Genomic DNA, 17,473 nt, shown 5'->3' with positions numbered 1-17,473 from the left:
AGGGTATAGGCTACTTCTATGTGTCCCATGGTACTACCACAGAAGAGTCTCAGCTCTCTCCAGGATTCAGTTCTAAGGTCAGTACCTAAGATAAAAATGGAGTGTAATTAAAATTCCTCTTAGAAATCTAAGGAAGGTGCCCTATTGAAAACCAACATCTTGAGGTCCCATGTAGTCATTTCTTGCCCATGTGGGAACAGATTACTGTTTGGTTGAGTACCAGGTGAAGTGATTGGCCTGCAGTTAGGGCTGTGTTGTGCAAAAATCACTTGTTTTTGGGTGTTAGAACCACATTTGGGCGAGAAGATCACTTCTGGGGAGCTTGGGAACTGAGGCAGGCCACAGGTGCAGCAGAGGCATGAGCTTGCCCGGGCCCGCCCTCCTGTCTGTGCTCATGGAGTGAAGGAGGGGCCAGCAGAATGGTCCAAACAACTGATTTGTTTTTCTTTTTTAAAATCTTTTTCGGACAAATACCATTGTGTTTAAGTGAAATGTGTGTATAATGCGAAATCACTGTACCCCACAACCCCGCACACCTCTACACTGGACTGTAATTTCTTGTTCCTAGTTTGTCTTGCTAGACTGTAAGCTCCGTGAGAGCAGGGACCGTGTCTGCTTGTTCAGTGGGCTTTCCCCCGTGCCTGCAGCATGCCTGGCATCTAGCAGGTCTTCTGTAAAGATGGGATGAGTTTGTAAACCCTCCAGCCTCAGGAGTGGCTCCATCCTCTGAGGCTCTGGGGCCCTCTGACAGGCTAGTCATTTTTCTGCCATGTACGTACAATGCTTTATTTTCATGTTGTATTTTCCTTTCTAGCCAGTAAGCAAGCTCCTAATGAGCAAGTTTCTTTGTGGTGTTATCTCTGTATCCTTTCATCAGGCCAGCCCAGAGTAAGTAGTGCTTCGAAAATGTTTGGTAAATGAATGAATTATGGTAACCCAGCCCAGCTCTGGCATTACTGTCTGCAGGTTAGTCTAATTGTAGATGAAAGCCCCAGATTCAAAAAAGGGAAGATTATTCAGAAGTGCATATGGTTGTATAAGAAAAAAAAAATCTCATTAAATAGACCTGAGTAAACTTCAAATTTTGATGATCTGGCCACGTCAGAGCTGAAGCTTACCCAGCTCTCTAAAGCATTTGCTAGGGAATCATGCAGATGGTTCAAAATATTTTTTAGAAAAGCGTTCACCTGTCCTGGGATAGAAGTAGAGGAAGCTGGTAGGCAGGCGCTAGGCCCTAAAGAAGGACTCCTGAGCCAGTTCTTAAGCCTGTGGTCCTGTTGGTGAGGAAACTGACAGCAGTCCAGAGCAGGTGAAAAGAGCGGAGCTCATTCCTGCAGTGGCTCTTTTGCCTAAAGCAGCATTCCTCAAACTTCTCACTCGAAGCATTAAGTTACGATGAGATGCTAACACGCGCTTTAGACTTAAGTCAAAATTTACTGTGAAGCCACAGCAAACCATGGCTTCACAGATGAATTAGTTGCTACAGAAATAAGCTTGGTACATAAGTACAGTAATTGCTTTTAAACCTTATAATAACAGGCAGTAAATTAGAAGTTAAACCGTGTTTTTCTTTTACGAACTGAAGAAAGAGAATGCTTTTGATACTGAGAATCGCACGCTGTGTCCAGGCAGATTGTTCTTGCTCTTGCATAACCAGACCCACAGTAAATATCTACAACTTTTCTTACATGTTTATAAAATAAATCTTAGAAGAAAAATATTGTAGCTTTTTTTTTTTTTTTTTTCAATGAAACTCTATGAACATTTCGCAGAACTTTGTTCCTGGGAGTAGTTAGGGAAATGCTGCTTCAAAAATCCGATTTTAAGTAGTTGTGAGGCATCAGAGTGGAATTTGGCTGCACTATCCGTAAAACTCGAGAGTATAGGCAGTATTTCACCTACCAAGGTCAGTACCCTGCCTCAGGATTCTTACTGTTCATTTGAGCAATTCCGGGGCCCTCTCTGAATGACCAGATTTGTAAATAGTTGAGACTTTGTGTTATCTCAAATTGTCACCGTCACCTCTGGGCCAGTGTAGGTTAGTGAGGTCGAGAGGCCCACACCATTGGGAGAAGAGAATTCTCGGGCCAGGCGTGGTGGCTCACGCCTGTAATCCCAGCACTTTGGGAGGCCGAGGCGGGTGGATCACCTGAGGTCAGGAGTTCAAGACCAGCCTGGCCAACATGTTGGAACCCCGTCTCTACTAGAAATACAAAAATTAGCTGGGCATGGTGGTGGGCACCTGTAGTCCCAGCTACTTGGGAGGCTGAGACAGGAGAATTACTCGAACCCGGGAGGCAGAGGTTGCAGTGAGCTGAGATCGCGCCACTGCACTCCAGCCTGGGCGACAGAGTGAGACTCTGTCTCAAAAAAAAAAAAGAGTTCTCACCTTCCTGTCCCTTCCTAGAATTTTCGTGGTAGTGTTCGATCCTGTGATGTGGCCATCTTCTTCTTAGGGCCTGTGAGAGGCAGGCAGCATCTTTAGCTCAGGTAGAATGCTTATTGGGGAAAGTCAAATAGGATGGCGGCTGGGGCTGGGGCCCTGGGGACTCCTTCTGCCCCACATACTCAATTGGAAAGACTGAGCAAGTCCCCTCACCTCCTTGGGCCTCAGCTTCCCTGTCTGTCAAATGGTGGGCTCAACTGGGGTGAGCTCCAGTTTCCTTCTAGTGCTAACGGGTGTTCAAGGACCCTTGCTCTCCTTTCCAGGGAGCATCAGGGGTGGGGGCTAGACAGCAGGAAAGAAGTAGGGGTTTGTAAACAAGAGATCCAAGCCCCTGGACCCTTGGTCGCAGCACCCAGTGCAGCCCTCGCCCTCCCAGCCCCTTCCTTAGAAAGGACAGGAGAATCCACTCCTTGTTCTCTCCCTGTGCCATCACCGTCTCAGTCCCCCACAGATCTGAAGCCAGAGATGCCAACATGGTGAGCACCCTCTTGCTGTCTTATTCACGTAGGCTTTTCTTGGTGCCTGCACATGGCCCTTGTAAGGCCACCAGTCTTACTGGATTATGACCTCATTTAACCTTAATTACTTCCTAAAAGCCATATCTCCAAGAAGAGCCACATTGCGGGTTAGGACTTCAACATATGAATTTGGAGGACATTTACAGTTCAGTCCACAGCACCTGGTCATGTGGAGATCCCAGTCTGCATTTGTGGGATGAAATCTCTGCTTTTTTAAAATTTACACACCACCTAGCTGGGCACGTGGCTCACACCTGTAATCTCAGCACTTTGGGAGGCCAAGGCAGGGGATCACCTGATGTCAGGAGTTCGAGACCAGCCTGGCCAACATGGTGAAACCTCGTCTCTACTAAAAATACGAAAATTAGCCGGGTGTGGTGGCAGGTGTCTGTAGTCCCAGCTACTCGGGAGGCTGAGGCAGGAGAATTGCTTGAACCCAGGAGGCAGAGGTTGCAGTGAGCTGAGATTGTGCCACTGCACTCCAGCCTGGATGAAAGAGCAAGACTCCATCTCAAAAACAAAAATAAAAAAAGTTTACACACCAAAAGAGCTGAAGGCAGGAGAGTTTGTGGTGGTGCAGAGTCCTGATTCTGGAGGAAGCAGACCTGTTTGGAGTCCCAGCTCTGCTCCTTACTAGCTATGTGGCCTCTCGGAGGCAGCATCCTCATCTGAGAAATCGGATTGACCTTGTAGGTGGCTGAGAGCTGCTCAGACGAGGGCTCGCCTGTGAGGCCTTGGCACTGAGCAGGGCACTCCTACTGAGCGTTCAAAGGTCGTGAGTGCCACTGCTCTGCAGCCCTAGGTTCTGGTCTCAGCAGTGTCGTCACTCTTTCTGGCTTCCTAAGAGTCAGAAGGCAAGTGGGGGACTAGAACCATTTCCTGCCTCTGAAGGCTGTGCCTCAGTGCTTTTGACTCACTCTGAAGACAGCAGGCAGCCCTTTCTGTTTTTTTTGGAGACGAAGTCTTGCTCTGTCGCCCAGGCTGGAGTGCAGTGGCGCAATCTCGGCTCACTGCAACCTCCGCCTCCCAGGTTCAAGCAATTCTCCTGCCTCAGCCTCCTGAAGCTGGGCCTACAGGCACACGCTGCCACACCTGGCTAATTTTTTGTGTTTTTAGTAAAGACAGGGTTTCACCATGTTGCCCAGGCTGGTCTCAAACTCCTGAACTCAGGCGATCCGCCTACCTCGGCTTCCCAAAGTGCTGGGATTACAGGTGTCAGCTACCACGCCCGACCCACAGGCAGCCCTTTCACCTCACACCGAGCTTGTCTCCTCCATCCATGAACATTTTGCAACTTTTTTTAAAGAGACAGGTTCACACTATGTTGTCTAGATTGGACTCAAACTCCTGGGCTCAAGCTTTCCCAAGTAGCTTGAACGTCTTAAGTAACTGTGACTACAAGTGCACCTGGCCATTTTTTCTTTTTTTGAGACGGAGTCTCGCTCTGTCACCCAAGTGGAGTGCAGTGGCATGATCTCGACTCACTGCAAGCTCCGCCTCCTGGGTTCACGCCATTCTCCTGCCTCACCCTCCCGAGTAGCTGGGACTACAGGCACCCGCCACCATGCCCAGCTAATTTTTGTTTGTATTTTTAGTAGAGACCGGGTTTCACCGTGTTAGCCAGGATGGTCTTGATCTCCTGACCTCGTGATCCGCCCACCTCGGCCTCCCAAAGTGCTGGGATTACAGGCATGAGCCACCGCGCCCGGCCCACCTGCCCATTTTTTAAAAACTTTATTCTTCCTGGTATCAAGGGAAGAAAGAAAAAAATTTAAAAAAATATATAAAACTTTATTTTGAAATAATTTCAAAATCACAGCAGTTTGAAGGGTACAACAAAGAACATTTTGCCACATTTTCTCTTTCATTTGTTCCCTCCTCTTCTCCCTCACCCCTTTTTCTTCCTATCCTCTCTGAACCATGAACCATTTGAGGGTTATTTGTATACATCATGCTCGTTTATCCATAAGATGTTTTAGTGAACATTTCCCAACAACAGGGACAGCCTCTCACATGCCCATGGTACAGTTCTCAAATTCAGGAAATGTGTAATATTCTCTGATCAGTCCAAGAGTTGCTAATTTGTAGTTCCTGTTTCAGATTTGCCAACTGTCCCAATAATGATTTTGAAAGCCGTTGTTTTTCTGGTCCAGGATCCAATCCAGGATCAGGCGCTGCCTTTAGTTGTCCTCTCTGCAGCCTCCTTTCATTTGGAGCAGGTCCTCAGCCTTTCTTTTGTCTTTCATGACATTGATGTTTGTGAAGAGTACAGTCCAGTTTCTGTTGTAGAACGTCCCTGAAGTTGGTCCCGGAATATTTGTTTAAAGTGAGTTGGGAAACCACATTGACATGTCTTTTGGTTATGTGTGTATTTGTCAAACACCCAGCCTTGTGCTGGGTGCTGTGACGGGGAGCATTACTCAACAGAGCCTGGCCCTGACCTTGGGGATATAGTTTGGGTTTGTGGGGAAAGCAGATACCGCCAGGTGGGCTTTACGGACCCCTATGTGTCTCATGACTAGAGGCACTGACGCTTGGATAAATACATACTGGATGGATGCAGGATGAGTCAGCATTCTAGAAGTCTGCAAAGGTACAGAAGTGGCCCTGCTCCCTGTCCAGCACCCAGTCATCAGCTTTCCTGAGGTACCCTGACGTTCACACTCCAAACACAAAGTCTTCTCTCAGGAATCTCGAGTGAGCTGCAGTCTGGGTTCTAGCCCTGCCCTAGCAGGGATCTGCTCAGTGACTGGGCTGCTCTCTTCCCGCTTTAGGCCAGTGCGGGGGAGAGGAGACCACTGTGACTCTCCCCAGTGCCCTTGGAGCGCAGAATGAAGTGAGGAGAGGAGGAGGGTCACGAGCCCTGGAGCGCTGGGGAGACAGGCTGTGGACCGCAGGCCCCGATCCTGCCTGGGACAAGGTTCAACAGAAGTAGGATGGTTTCATCATGACCTGGCAGGAAAACCACCAGACCTGGAATTTCGCTTTTACAACTGTTTAACTTCTCTGCTGTTTAACTTCTGTTTCATACAGGATGAAAACCGGTGAATTGTAATCTCACATAACCGAGCAAGATCTAGTAGTCATAAGCACTTTGTCAGAGCAAAGCAGACAAGGCAAAGTGTTGGAAATGTCGTCGGATCTTCACAGAACCTTAGCCAAGCAACCTTTCAATGCGAGAAACAAAATAACATGGATTTTTATCTAATAATGAAGTCAACACCATTGTCCACTCTGTGTTAACACATCCACATTTCAAAGTGAATGGGGCTGCAGACACTCATGGGAGGGAGGCTTGGAATGTCCTGCCTTTTTACATTTAATTAAAATTAAATAAAATATATAAAATTCAGTTCATCAGTTGTTATAGTGACATTTTAAGGGTTTAGTACCATATGTGGCCCATGAGTACCATCCTGGACAGTGTCGACCTAGAGCAGATCCACCCCTGCGCAGAGTTCTGTTTGACGGCACCGCTCTGCACTTCAGCAGCCTGGGGAGCAGGGGTGCAGGAGAGTTCTTTCTGTGTCACAGACTTGGTCACACAGTACAGATCTGACAGATCAGCACTTAAATACGACTGCAAACTGTCAACGGCGTGTTCTGTGGGATGCTGGGATGCCTCAGAGGTATGCTGGAAGATGTATAGAATTTTACTTCTTCTGTTATTCTGGTAACTCAGAGTCCTGTTCAGTCAGTTTCCGTGTCAGGATGCTGTCCTGGTTTTAAAGAGAATGAACGCAGCCAAAGTTGAATCGAGGCAGTGATTTCACTCAGTGCGTTGGGTCTTTCCACTCATCTGGCCCTCCAGAACCCCAGGGCCTTGAGTGCATGGGCTGGTACAGGAGCCCAGTTTTTGGCTGGGGAGGCAGTTCCTATGGGAGGGGGACCCCTGTCTCAATGCTGAGGCAACCACCACCGAGGACCCTGGGCTGGAAGCTGGGCTGAGATGTCTGGTGGTAGGTTCTGAGACAGGACAGGGGACCGACTCAAATGGATGATACGGACGGCAGGCTGGATTCATGTTGCTCCTGCACCTCCAGCATCTGCTGAGGACACCTAGAACTGTAGCCCTGGCCAAACCTCAGCTCCCTATTCCATCAAAGTTTGGGTGGTAGAGTGGGGCTGACAGTAGCCCCTAAGCTCCTAGGGTCCAGCCCACAACTGAGGAAGCCACACGGCTGGTTGTGTATGAGCCGGAGTGTCTCTGTTTGGTTGAAAGTGCCTGTCTGTGGGTCCTTGCTGGTGTGTGTGCTTCTGTCCCCGCCTCCTGGCCTCCTGGCTGAGGGGAAGCTGAGTGGGCCACGGCCCATGTGTCGTACGCCTCGGCTCCCACGCAGCTGCCTCTGCTCCAGCGAGGATGTGGCTCTTCCACACTCTGCTCTGCATGGCCAGTAAGTCCTCTCACCCGCTGCCTCGAGGGGCTGCTGTGCCCTCAGCTCCAGCCAGGTGTCTGCAGACTACAGCCTTGACTGTCTGTCTCTGATGGGGCTCAGTTAGAGCCAGAGGTTAGAGAGTAGCAGCTCCTCCAGGAAAGGAGTCTTGCTCCAGGAGACCCCTTGCTCCAGGAGACTCCAGGAAAGTGGGTCAGATCCCCAGGCTTGTTGGGAAGGGCGGCTGAGGCTTCGTGTTGCCAGTTCTGTCAGCCAGGGGCTTTGGACTCCAGGGCTCTGCCATTCTGTTCCTCCTCCAGCCAGCCTCCCCCCGCCACCGAGGCCCTCTCCCCATGGCACCCACTTGGGGCAGGGCCTTGCCCCTGTAGTTTGTTCTCTGAGTGTGGAGGCTCCGCCTGGCAGAGCTCCCTTCTGTTACAGAGCAGGGATTGGGCTGATGAGGGTGAGGACCCTGTGAGAGTGTTGACCAGAGACTGGGGGCAAGTGTCTGTATGGTAGAGGGTGTGAGTGTTGGCGGGGAGCCTGCTTCCTGTGCTGTCAGGCCCAGGGTGAAAACTGGAATGTGGGGTGGGGGGAGGCGCTTCTGCTGCCTGGGGGGATCCCATTTTAGCCTTTAACTGTCCCATGGAAGCCTCTGGGCAAGCCAAGCCATGAATCCTTTCGTGGGCCCCCCGTGATGAGACAGCACGGTCAGGTGAGCCCCTGGAGGCTGCTGAGATCAAGCCGGAGGCCAGGGTGGTCCTGCCTAGTGATCTGAGCAGACTTCCTATGGGTCTCCTGCCCCTGCTCAGGAGGTTGGCTGGAGAATTGGATGGGCATCAAGCTTATGTGGATGAAAGGCTCCTGGTAGCTGAGTTCTCCCTGAAAAATGGGCTGAGGCTGTACTGGGAGGGGACTTGGGATTAGCATCCCACCTGGGGCCAGATCACCCAGGAAGCAGGCCACAATTTGTAGGGTACCAGCAAGGCACACGTTTTTGGACAGATTTTAATATTTTATATTTCTTTTCATTTTATTTTATTTTTTGAGACAGAGTCTTGCTCTATTGCCCAGGCTGGAGCCCAGGCTGGATCTTGGCTCACCGTAACCTCTGCCTCCCAGGTTCAAGCAATTCTCCTGCCTCAGCCTCCTGAGTAGCTGGGATTACAGGCACCTGCCACCATGCCTGGCTAATTTTTGTATTTTTAGTAGAGACAGGGTTTCACCATATTGGTCAGGCTGGTCTCGAACTCCCGACCTCAGGTGATTGACCTGCCTCGGCCTCCCAAAGTGTTGGGACTACAGGCATGAGCCACCTTGCCCGGCCTAATATTTTATATTTCAAAAACATCAGAATAGTCACCATGGAAAGGTGAACAGTTTGTTGAACTTCCTTTTATTTTACAATTTAGACTTCTCTGTTTTTAGTTACATGTGGGGTGTGGAGAGAGTCTCACTCTTTTTATGGCTTGTGGCTTTGATCTCCCATTACCAAGAGTATCTGGAGCAGATGCTTAGACGAGACTCTTGTCTACCCTCTCCCAGTACAGAGGAGGTGACTGGGACACAGAGTGGGCAGTGACTACCCAGGCTTGCAAGCAACTGACAATAGACACGGGGCTCAACCTCAGGCCTCTGTCCTGCCTCCCAGCTCCAGAATACTCCTGCGGCTCATCTGTCTCCTTTAGCCTCTGAGAGCACCAGCCATCACCTCAGTGCCTTTTCCAGCAGGTGGCATTGATCAGACCTCTTTTGATGCCTAGGCTCTTCCCAAGCTGATGGGCAGCAGAGAGCGATGATGGAGCAGACTTGCCATGAGACCACTTAGCGCTCAGCTCAGCTACGGGAAGGGGACGAGAGCAGGGCCCCAGCAGCTCTGGTGTGGGTGGCGGAAACGAGGCTGCTGCAGTTCTGCTCCACGCTGTGAGGTCCTGAGACTAGGATGGGCCAGTGCGGGAGAGTTTCCTGGAGGAGGTGAGGTGGCGTTGAGTCTTGGGGGCTGAGGAGAGTCTGAGAAAGCAAATGGCCAGGAGTCGCTGGGAGGAAGAACTCCCTCAGACTGTGGCTCCGGGCCCAGCACCCGGGCTGGGCCTCCTTAGGCTGGAGAGAATCCAGGACTGGCCCGGCCCTGACCTTCCACCCTCTCCAGGCCACCCACTGTGGTGATGCCTACTTATTTGTGGCAGCAGACGGAATAATAACAATTGTCTAAGGGAGATTTTAGAAGCGTCGGGTGCAGACAGACACTGAAACCCTGGAACTGTCCACACCCTGACCACCAGTGCCATCATGCCCTCTTACCCTATGGCCTGCTGTCCCCTAGTCAGTCTTCACCCCTGACTCATTCTGCAGTCACATCAACTCACTTCTTCATCCTGGGTCTCAGAGGTTCAGTTTCCACCCTTGCGTGAAAAGGCCTGTCCTGTCAGCCTACAGCACCTTACAGGGGTGAAGAAGAAGGAACCAGAAGTCCAGGGCCTGCTCTGCTGGTGGCACGCACTTGGGCTGAGGCCTGGGGCTCTGCCGGGGCATCACCCTGGGCCTGTGCGTGATAGAAAACCTCAGTCCTTGGGGAGTGGGAGACTGTAGCATCTGAGGTGGGCTCTGAAGGATGGGGAGGTCCTTGGCAAGTACAGGCTGGGGGCAAGCAGAGGGGCCTTCTGTGCAGGGGGGATAGGAGGGACCAAGCCATGGGGTGTGAGGAGTCTGGTTTGTAGGAAGATGGAGGCGAAGCGTGAGTGGGAGCAGAAGGCTGTCTCCTCTGGTGTCGCTTTCCCTTCCAGCCCCGCCCCAAATCGACACATGCTGGGCCCTGGAGGTGCGGGCAGAGGCGAGGCCACCCCTGTCCTGGCCCCCTGTGTGAAGAGAAGGCAGGTTGTGTACACAGTAGCCTCCCCAGCCCCAGCAAGGTCTCACAACACGGGGGTAGGGAAGGGGCACTCCAGGCAGAGGGGCAGCCCAAGCAAAGGTGAAATGACAGCGGAATACAGTGTGTATGGGAGAGCTGGCTGGGGGGATGTGGGCCGTGTGGGAGCCCCACATCCCTGCCCTTCTCTGGGAGGTCTGCATTCGTGGGGCAGGTGTGGTATGAGTGGAGGAATGCAGGCATCCAGGCCCGAGAGGCCCACGGTGGAGGTAATGAGGAACGGGGGAACCTGAGTGCCGGCCTGGGGGAGCTTGGAGCTCCTGCTGAGGGCAGTGGGGAGCCACAGAAGGTCTTGAGCAGGATGGTGACAGACTTGTATGTTGTGTGTTAGTTGGAATCTGGGAGAGAGGGGAGGCAGAGAGGCCTGTGAGGAGGCTGCTATCTTGGCCCCATACGCGGGTGTTGGGGAAGGCGGTCGCGGGGAGGAGGACATACTCATGAGAAGTGTTTAGTTTCCTGGCCAGGCACGGTGGCTCACGCCTGAAATCCCAGCCCTTTGGGAGGCCAAGGCGGGCAGAGCACTTGTGATCAGGAGTTCAAGACCAGCCTGGCCAACATGGTGAAACCTCGTCTCTACTAAAGATACAAAAATGAGCCAGGCATGGTGGTGCGCACCTGTAATCCTAGCTACTTGGGAGGCTGAGGCAGGAGAATTGCTTGAACCCAGGAGGCAGAGGTTGCAGTGAGCTGAGATCGTGCCACTGCACTCCAGCCTGGAAGACAGAGACAACGTCTCAAAAAAAAAAAAAAAAAAAAGAGGCCGGGCGCAGTGGCTCGCGCCTGTAATCCCAGCACTTTAGGAGGCCAAGGTGGGCGGATCACGAGGTCAGGAGATCGAGACCATCCTGGCTAACACAGTGAAACTCCGTCTCTACTAAAAACACAAAAAATTAGCTGGGTGTGGTGGCAGGTGCCTGTAGTCCCAGCTGCTCGGGAGGCTGAGGCAGGAGAATGGCCTGAACCTGGGAGGCGGAGCTTGCAGTGAGCCGAGATTGTGCCACTGCACTCCAGCCTGGGCGACAGAGCGAGACTCCATCTCAAAAAAAAAAAAAAAAAAAAAGAAATGTTTAGTTTCCAGCACACTGTAGTGTTCAAGGCCTGTTGGCCTTTCTTGTTATTAGGGAAATGAAGGGTGAGGGAGAGAGATGGGCTCAGCTGACTGTGAGGTTCGGGGTGGAGTTGATGAGGCTCCGTGTAGAAGATCGAGGTGGGGGGACTGCGGCTGGCTGCAGATGGCTCTGAGGCACAGTCCTCCCACGAGGCCCTGCTGGGTGTTCTGGGCGGGGTGTTGGGACCCCTGCATCTAGTCCCACTGCTGCAGCTCCTGGTATCAGTGTGGGCAAATCATGCCTCATGGGCCTCAGTTTCCTAAATTGGGAATAGTGGTACTTATTGTACTGTGAGAATGTGTGCTAAATTGCCCAGTGTGCTGGGGGAGACAGGTTTGAGGGGAAACAGTGGTGGCTGACAGGATGGAGGGGGATCTCGGTCTGACTCAGCAGGCCTCTGTGGCTGGGGACAGCTCAGAGAGGTGGTCCTGTGGGTAGTGTGGTGACAGACACTGGTGTAGCTATGTCTGTAAGTCAGACAGCATGCGAGGGGGGCTTGGGAGGGAGGGCCAGCCCTCGCCTGTGGTTATAACTCTCTCCAACCTCAGCCTCCACGTGCTGAGCCTCCTGCGTCAGACCTGGGGCCGCGTGTCACCCCATTTGATGTGCACGGCCCCATGTCCCAGAGGGGAGATGGAAGCGAGGTGCCAAGCCCAGGGTCCTTCAGTGACTCCGAGGCAGTGAGGATTTGAACTCAAGAACATCTACCAAGACAATGCTGTTTTCTGAGTCCTGGTGGGAAATGCAACAGGAGGTGGTTTCCTGATGGAGGCGCAGCTCAAAGGCAAACTGTTGGGCCTGAGGCGAGTCCAGTCCCAGGAAACAAACTGAGCCAGGCCTGGCACACCTGGGCACCAGCTGGCTCTCAGGGAAAGCCCAGCAAATACAGCGACCTCCCCCACCACACACACACACACACATGGATGCACACACACACACGGATGCGCATACATGGGTGCACACACGGATGCACACACGCACACGTGCACACACACGGATGCACATGGATGCACATATGGATGCACACACGCACACACAGATGCACACACACAGATGCACACACACATGGATGCACACACGGATGCACACAAGCACACATGGATGCACACACACACACATGCACACACGCATGTACACAGTCTCATGCCACCGTGCCTCTGCAGCAGGCTCTTGCTGACCTAGTTACCAGCCCTGTAAGCAGAGCCCTGCTCCAGCTCAGTGAGCCGCCGCACAGCAGGAGCAGTGCCAGCTTCTTGAGGCCACTTGTGACCCTGGCCGCTGTCTGTTTACCAGCCCCTCAGTGCCTCCAGCTTTTACTAAAGGCTTTGGAATCGGGCATAAACACAGAATCTGAGCCCCAGACACAAATATTCAATCTTCCGACGGGCCATGCGCAAACCACACTCCTCTCTGAGCCTCAGCACCTAGCGTGGTGCCTGGAAGGCAACAGGTGCTCTGGGGGAGCGGAACCCTCAGTTGAACAAGACCTCTCTGTTGAACAAAGTGAACACGGGGGTGGGGTGGCGTGAGGAAAGGGAATATCTGGCCCACTCTGACATTTTTAGAGCACCTCTTTTGGGCCTGGCCCTGTGCTGAGCTGGGCTCTATGGCGGGGGGTGTTGTGTGTGACTCAGATCACATCACGGTTCAGGGGAGACAGACTGAATCACAGATCACCCTGATCCAGACAGAATTTGGTCAGAGCCAGACAGACCACAGGGTGCTGAGGGGGCTCAGGGACCCGGGAGTTAGTCTGACTGAGAGTCTGGATTGGCTCCTGGCTCCTGGCTGGCTGAGCAGGGCCACAAAAGACGGGCTTTGCAGACAGAGGTGGAGAGTGGTGAGCAGGCCTGCTGGGTGGAGGGAGCAGCTGTGTCGAGGCCTGGAGGCAGGAATGTGCAGAGGGTGCACCGGGCAGAGCGGGGGGGTGCCACGGACGCCCAGGAGAGGAGACTGGACTTTGCTCTGCGGCCTTCACTCGTGCCTTTCAGTTATATCGACAGTGAAACGGGGGGAAGAAGGCCCCCCACTCACCCCTCGTAACATGTGGGCAGCTCGCACTTTTTAATTCTCCTCTAGGCAGTTTGCTGACCTCCTGTTTTTTCCCCAGCCTGACTTACCAGGAGGCACAGGGCTCAACGTGACGTGGGCCCCGGGGCCGGAGCCCAAACTCCTTACTGGGCATCCCTTATCTCAGCTCTGGATTCGTCGGGGAGCAGCGGGAACAGTACAGCCTTCTTCCCTGCCTAGGGGTCTTGATCTGGAACCTTTGAGAGTCTATGTAGGCTGTAAGCGGCCGCTCTCCCAGCACCTACTGAGTGTGGGCCACCATGCCAGGCCCTGAGATAATGTGGCGATCGAGGCAGATGCAGTGTGTGCCCCCTTGGACTCACTGGTGGCAGGGGGCAGTCACTGGCAATAGGGAAACAAGGAAGGCTGAGCACAGTGGCTCACTCCTATAATCCCAGCACTTTGGGAGGCCAAGACTGGAGGATCACTTGAGCCCAGGAATTTGAGTCCAGCCTGGGCAACATAGCAAGACCCCCTTCTCTACAAAAAATTTTTTAAAAAAATTAGAGGCCAGGCACGGTGGCTCACACCTGTAATTCCAGCACTTTAGGAGGCCGAGGCGGGCGGATCACAAGGTCAGGAGTTCGAGACCAGCCTGACCAACATGGCAAAACCCTGTCTCTACTAAAAATACAAAAATTAGTCCAGTGTGGTAGCAGGTACCTGTAATCCCAGCTACTCAGGAGGCTGAGGCAGGAGAATCGCTTGAACCCGGGAGGCGGAGGTTGCAGTCAGCTGAAAATTGTGCATTGCACTCCAGCCTGGGTGACAGAGTGAGACTCTGTCTTAAAAAAAGAAAAAAGAAAAAGATTCTCAAAGGGATCCATTACCCCCAAACAAGAGCGTCTGGTCTGGTTATGTTTCCTGTGTTTTCTACTTCGGGGCAGTGGCAGGGAGGACACAAATCACAGCTCTGGAAAAGCTGGCGTGCGGGGTTTGTTCATTGCATTCTCACGAAGGACCCTTAGGGACAGTTTTTTTCTGACTTGAATAACCGGACTGGTTGTGCTTTGCCTGGAAGTGTTTTGTTTTTTGAATTTTGTGGACACTGCATGGCATTGACTGATTTTTTAAATGTTGATATCACCTTCAAGAAAGCTTCATTCATTCAGGTATGCGTTGAATCAACAAATGATTTTATTAAGCCAAGGGATTTTAGGAACACTTCTGTGAGCCAGCGCTGTGTTCAGAGCCAAAAGTGCGGCACGTGATAGAAAGTGCTGGTACTGCGTGATCTACGTGTTAGCTGTTGGTCTCCTTCCTGGCTTGTTGTAGCCCCCTCTTTTTTTAAGCCATCATTTTCCTTCTGTCCTTTTTTGCCTGCCCCATTATTTTAAGCGAGTTTTATGTTACCTGTATTATGTATTTTTATGAATCACCACAAATCATTCCAGGCGAGGCAGAGATATGAAGAAAAAGGAATAAAATACAGATATCAGGCTGGGTGCGGTGGCTCACGCGTGTAATCCCAGCACTTTGGGAGGCCAAGGTGGGCGGATTACCTGAGGAGTTCAAGACCAGCCTGGCCAATATGGTGAAACCCCATCTCTACTAAAAATACAAAAGTTATCCAGGTGTGGTGATGCGCGCCTATAATCCCAGCTACTCAGGAGGCCGAGGCAGGAGGATCGCTTGAACACGGGAGGCAGAGGCTACAGTGAGCCGAGATCACGTCACTGCACTCCAGCCTGGGCAACAGGGTCAGACTCCATCTCAAAAAATAAATACATAAATAAAACAAAATTAAATATAGATATCTACTTTGCGCCAGACTCAGGGAAATGGCCTGGAAATGCAGAGATGAAAGATGCAGAGCCCTGGCATCAGAGCCCCCTCCCCAGTCTCCTCCTCCTCCTCAAGTCTGGTTTTGGATAATAAAATTTTAAGCATGTACACAGGTAAACGAGTGTGTCCATCAAGCAGATGACACAATGATCAAGATCCTGCCACACAGGCTGAATGTATTTTGTGCTCCCTTTTTCATTTTTGTTGTCAAGGTATTTAAAGCCTGGCTGCTCAAAATGTGACCCGAGGAGCAGCAGTGAGGGCATCGTCTGGGAGCTTGTTGGAACAGACTCTCAGCCCCATTCTGATTCATTACCTGCTGAGTCAGAATCTGCATTTTAACAAGATCTCCAATGATTCATTTGCACGTTAATGTTTCAGAAGCATTATTTTTTTTTTCAAATTTGAATGTCCCTCTTTTTATTTTTTTTAAATTTATTATTATTATACTTTAAGTTTTAGGGTACATGTGCACAACGTGCAGGTTTGTTCCAAACCCCAAACATCATGTCATTTCACTCCCAAAAAACATGGACATTTTCATTTCTAAAGAACATGAAGGGCCGGGCCGGGCGTGGTGGCTCACGCCTGTAATCCCAGCACTTTGGGAGGCCGAGGCGAGTGGATCACCTGAGGTCAGGAGTTTGAGATCAGTCTGGCCAACATGGTGAAACCCCCATCTCTACTAAAAGTACAAAATTTAGCCAGGCATGTTGGCTCACCCTTGTAGTCCCAGCTACTCAGGAGGCTGAGGCAGGAGAATCACCCGAACCCGGGAGACAGAGATTGTAGTGAGCTGAGATCGTGCCATTGCACTCTAGCCTGGGCGACAGAGTAAGACTCCGTCTCAAAAATAATAATAAAGAATGTGGACATTTTCTTAAATAGCCACAATGTTCTTACCACCTAACTAAATTAATTCTTTGGTATCATCTAATACCAAATATTTAGTCCATATACAAATCTCTCTGTCTCAAAATGTATTTTTTTTTTTTGAGACAGAGTCTTGCTCTGTCGCCCAGGCTGGAGTGCAGTGGCGCGATCTCGGCTCACTGCAAGCTCCGCCTCCCGGGTTCACGCCATTCTCCTGCCTCAGCCTCCCAAGTAGCTGGGATTACAGGCGCCCGCCACCACACCTGGCTAATTTTTTTGTATTTTTAGTAGAGACAGGGTTTCACCGTGTTAGCCAGGATGGTCTCGATCTCCTGACCTCGTGATCTGCCTACCTCGGCCTCGCAAAGTGCTGGGATTACAGGCGTGAGCCGCCGTGCCTGGCCTTTTTTTTTTTTTTAAGATGGAGTCTCCCTCAGTATCCCAGGCTGGAGTGCAGTGGCACCATCTCAGCTCACTGCAACCTCCACCTCTCAGGTTCAAGCGATTCTCCTGCCTCGGCCTCCCGAGTAGCTGGGACTACAGGCATGCACCACCATGCCGGCTAATTTTTGTATTTTTAGTAGAGTCGGGGTTTCACCGTGTTGGCCAGGCTGGTCTTCAACTCGTGACCTCAGGTGATCCACCCACCTCGGCCTACCAAAGTGCTGGGATTACAGGCGTGAGTCACCGCGCCCAGCCTCAAAATGTCTTTTTAACAGTTGGTTTGTTCAAAGCAAGATTCAAACAAGGTCCACACATGACATGTGGTTGCTGTAGCTCTCTCCATCTAGAGTGCACCCCCATCCCCATTTTCTGCTTTCATGTCTTTGATTTATGGAAGAGTTTGGTGACGTGTGTTGCAGAATATCTACGTTCAGGATTTGTGTGTTTGCTTCCTCTTGGTGTGATTTGTCTTTTTATTCCCCAAATTGCCTAAAAACTGGAAGTTTAACATCAGGTTTCAGTTTTCTGGTGAGCACACTCTAAGCAGTTGTGAGGATTTTGCCCCACTTCCTGTAGTTATTTCACCTCTTTTTCTTTCTTTTTTTTGTGTGTGTTTGTTTATTTGAGACGGAGTCTTGCTCTGTCACCAGGCTGGAGTGCAGTGGCGTGATCTCGGCTCACTGAAACCTCCGCCTCCCAGGTTCAAGCGAGTCTCCTGCCTCAGCCTCCCAAGCAGCTGGGACTACAGGTGCGCGCCACCACGTCCAGCTAATTTTTTGTATTTTTAGTAGAGATGGGGTTTCACTGTGTTGGCTGGGCTGGTCTTGAACTCCTGACCTCAGGTGATCCACCCACCTCGGCCTCCCAAAGTGCTGGGATTACAGGCCTGAGCCACCACGCCCGGCCCTTCTTCTTTTCTTTGCTGAAGT

General features: G+C 51.4%; 2 protein-coding genes across 4 annotated transcripts in view; both read left to right on the top strand.

Moving 5' to 3' along the window:
- The window catches only part of NCBP3 (nuclear cap binding subunit 3), a 41,512-nt gene extending 35,196 nt beyond the window's left edge, over positions 1 to 6,316 (top strand). The window contains exon 15 of the transcript XR_002912021.3: positions 5,998 to 6,316. The gene's annotated coding sequence lies outside the window, so the exon portion shown is untranslated. The remainder of the gene's footprint in view (positions 1 to 5,997) is intronic.
- Positions 6,317 to 6,405: 89 nt separating this feature from the next.
- Positions 6,406 to 17,473, top strand: part of ITGAE (integrin subunit alpha E) — an 84,452-nt gene continuing 73,384 nt past the window's right edge. For 2 of the 3 annotated variants that reach the window (XM_063717954.1, XM_024235430.3), the window contains exon 1: positions 7,285 to 7,358. In XM_063717954.1, the coding sequence (XP_063574024.1) occupies positions 7,325 to 7,358 (34 nt within the window). In that variant the 5' untranslated portion in view covers positions 7,285 to 7,324. Of the gene's footprint in view, positions 7,359 to 17,473 lie in introns of all 3 variants that reach the window. The other variant, XM_063717955.1, reaches the window with a different exon arrangement.

Source organism: Pongo abelii, chromosome 19 (genome assembly GCF_028885655.2).
Source record: "Pongo abelii isolate AG06213 chromosome 19, NHGRI_mPonAbe1-v2.0_pri, whole genome shotgun sequence".
Classification (NCBI taxonomy): Eukaryota; Metazoa; Chordata; class Mammalia; order Primates; family Hominidae; genus Pongo; species Pongo abelii.
Note: the sequence above shows the minus strand (reverse complement) of the source record. Positions and strands in the feature narration are given on the sequence as shown.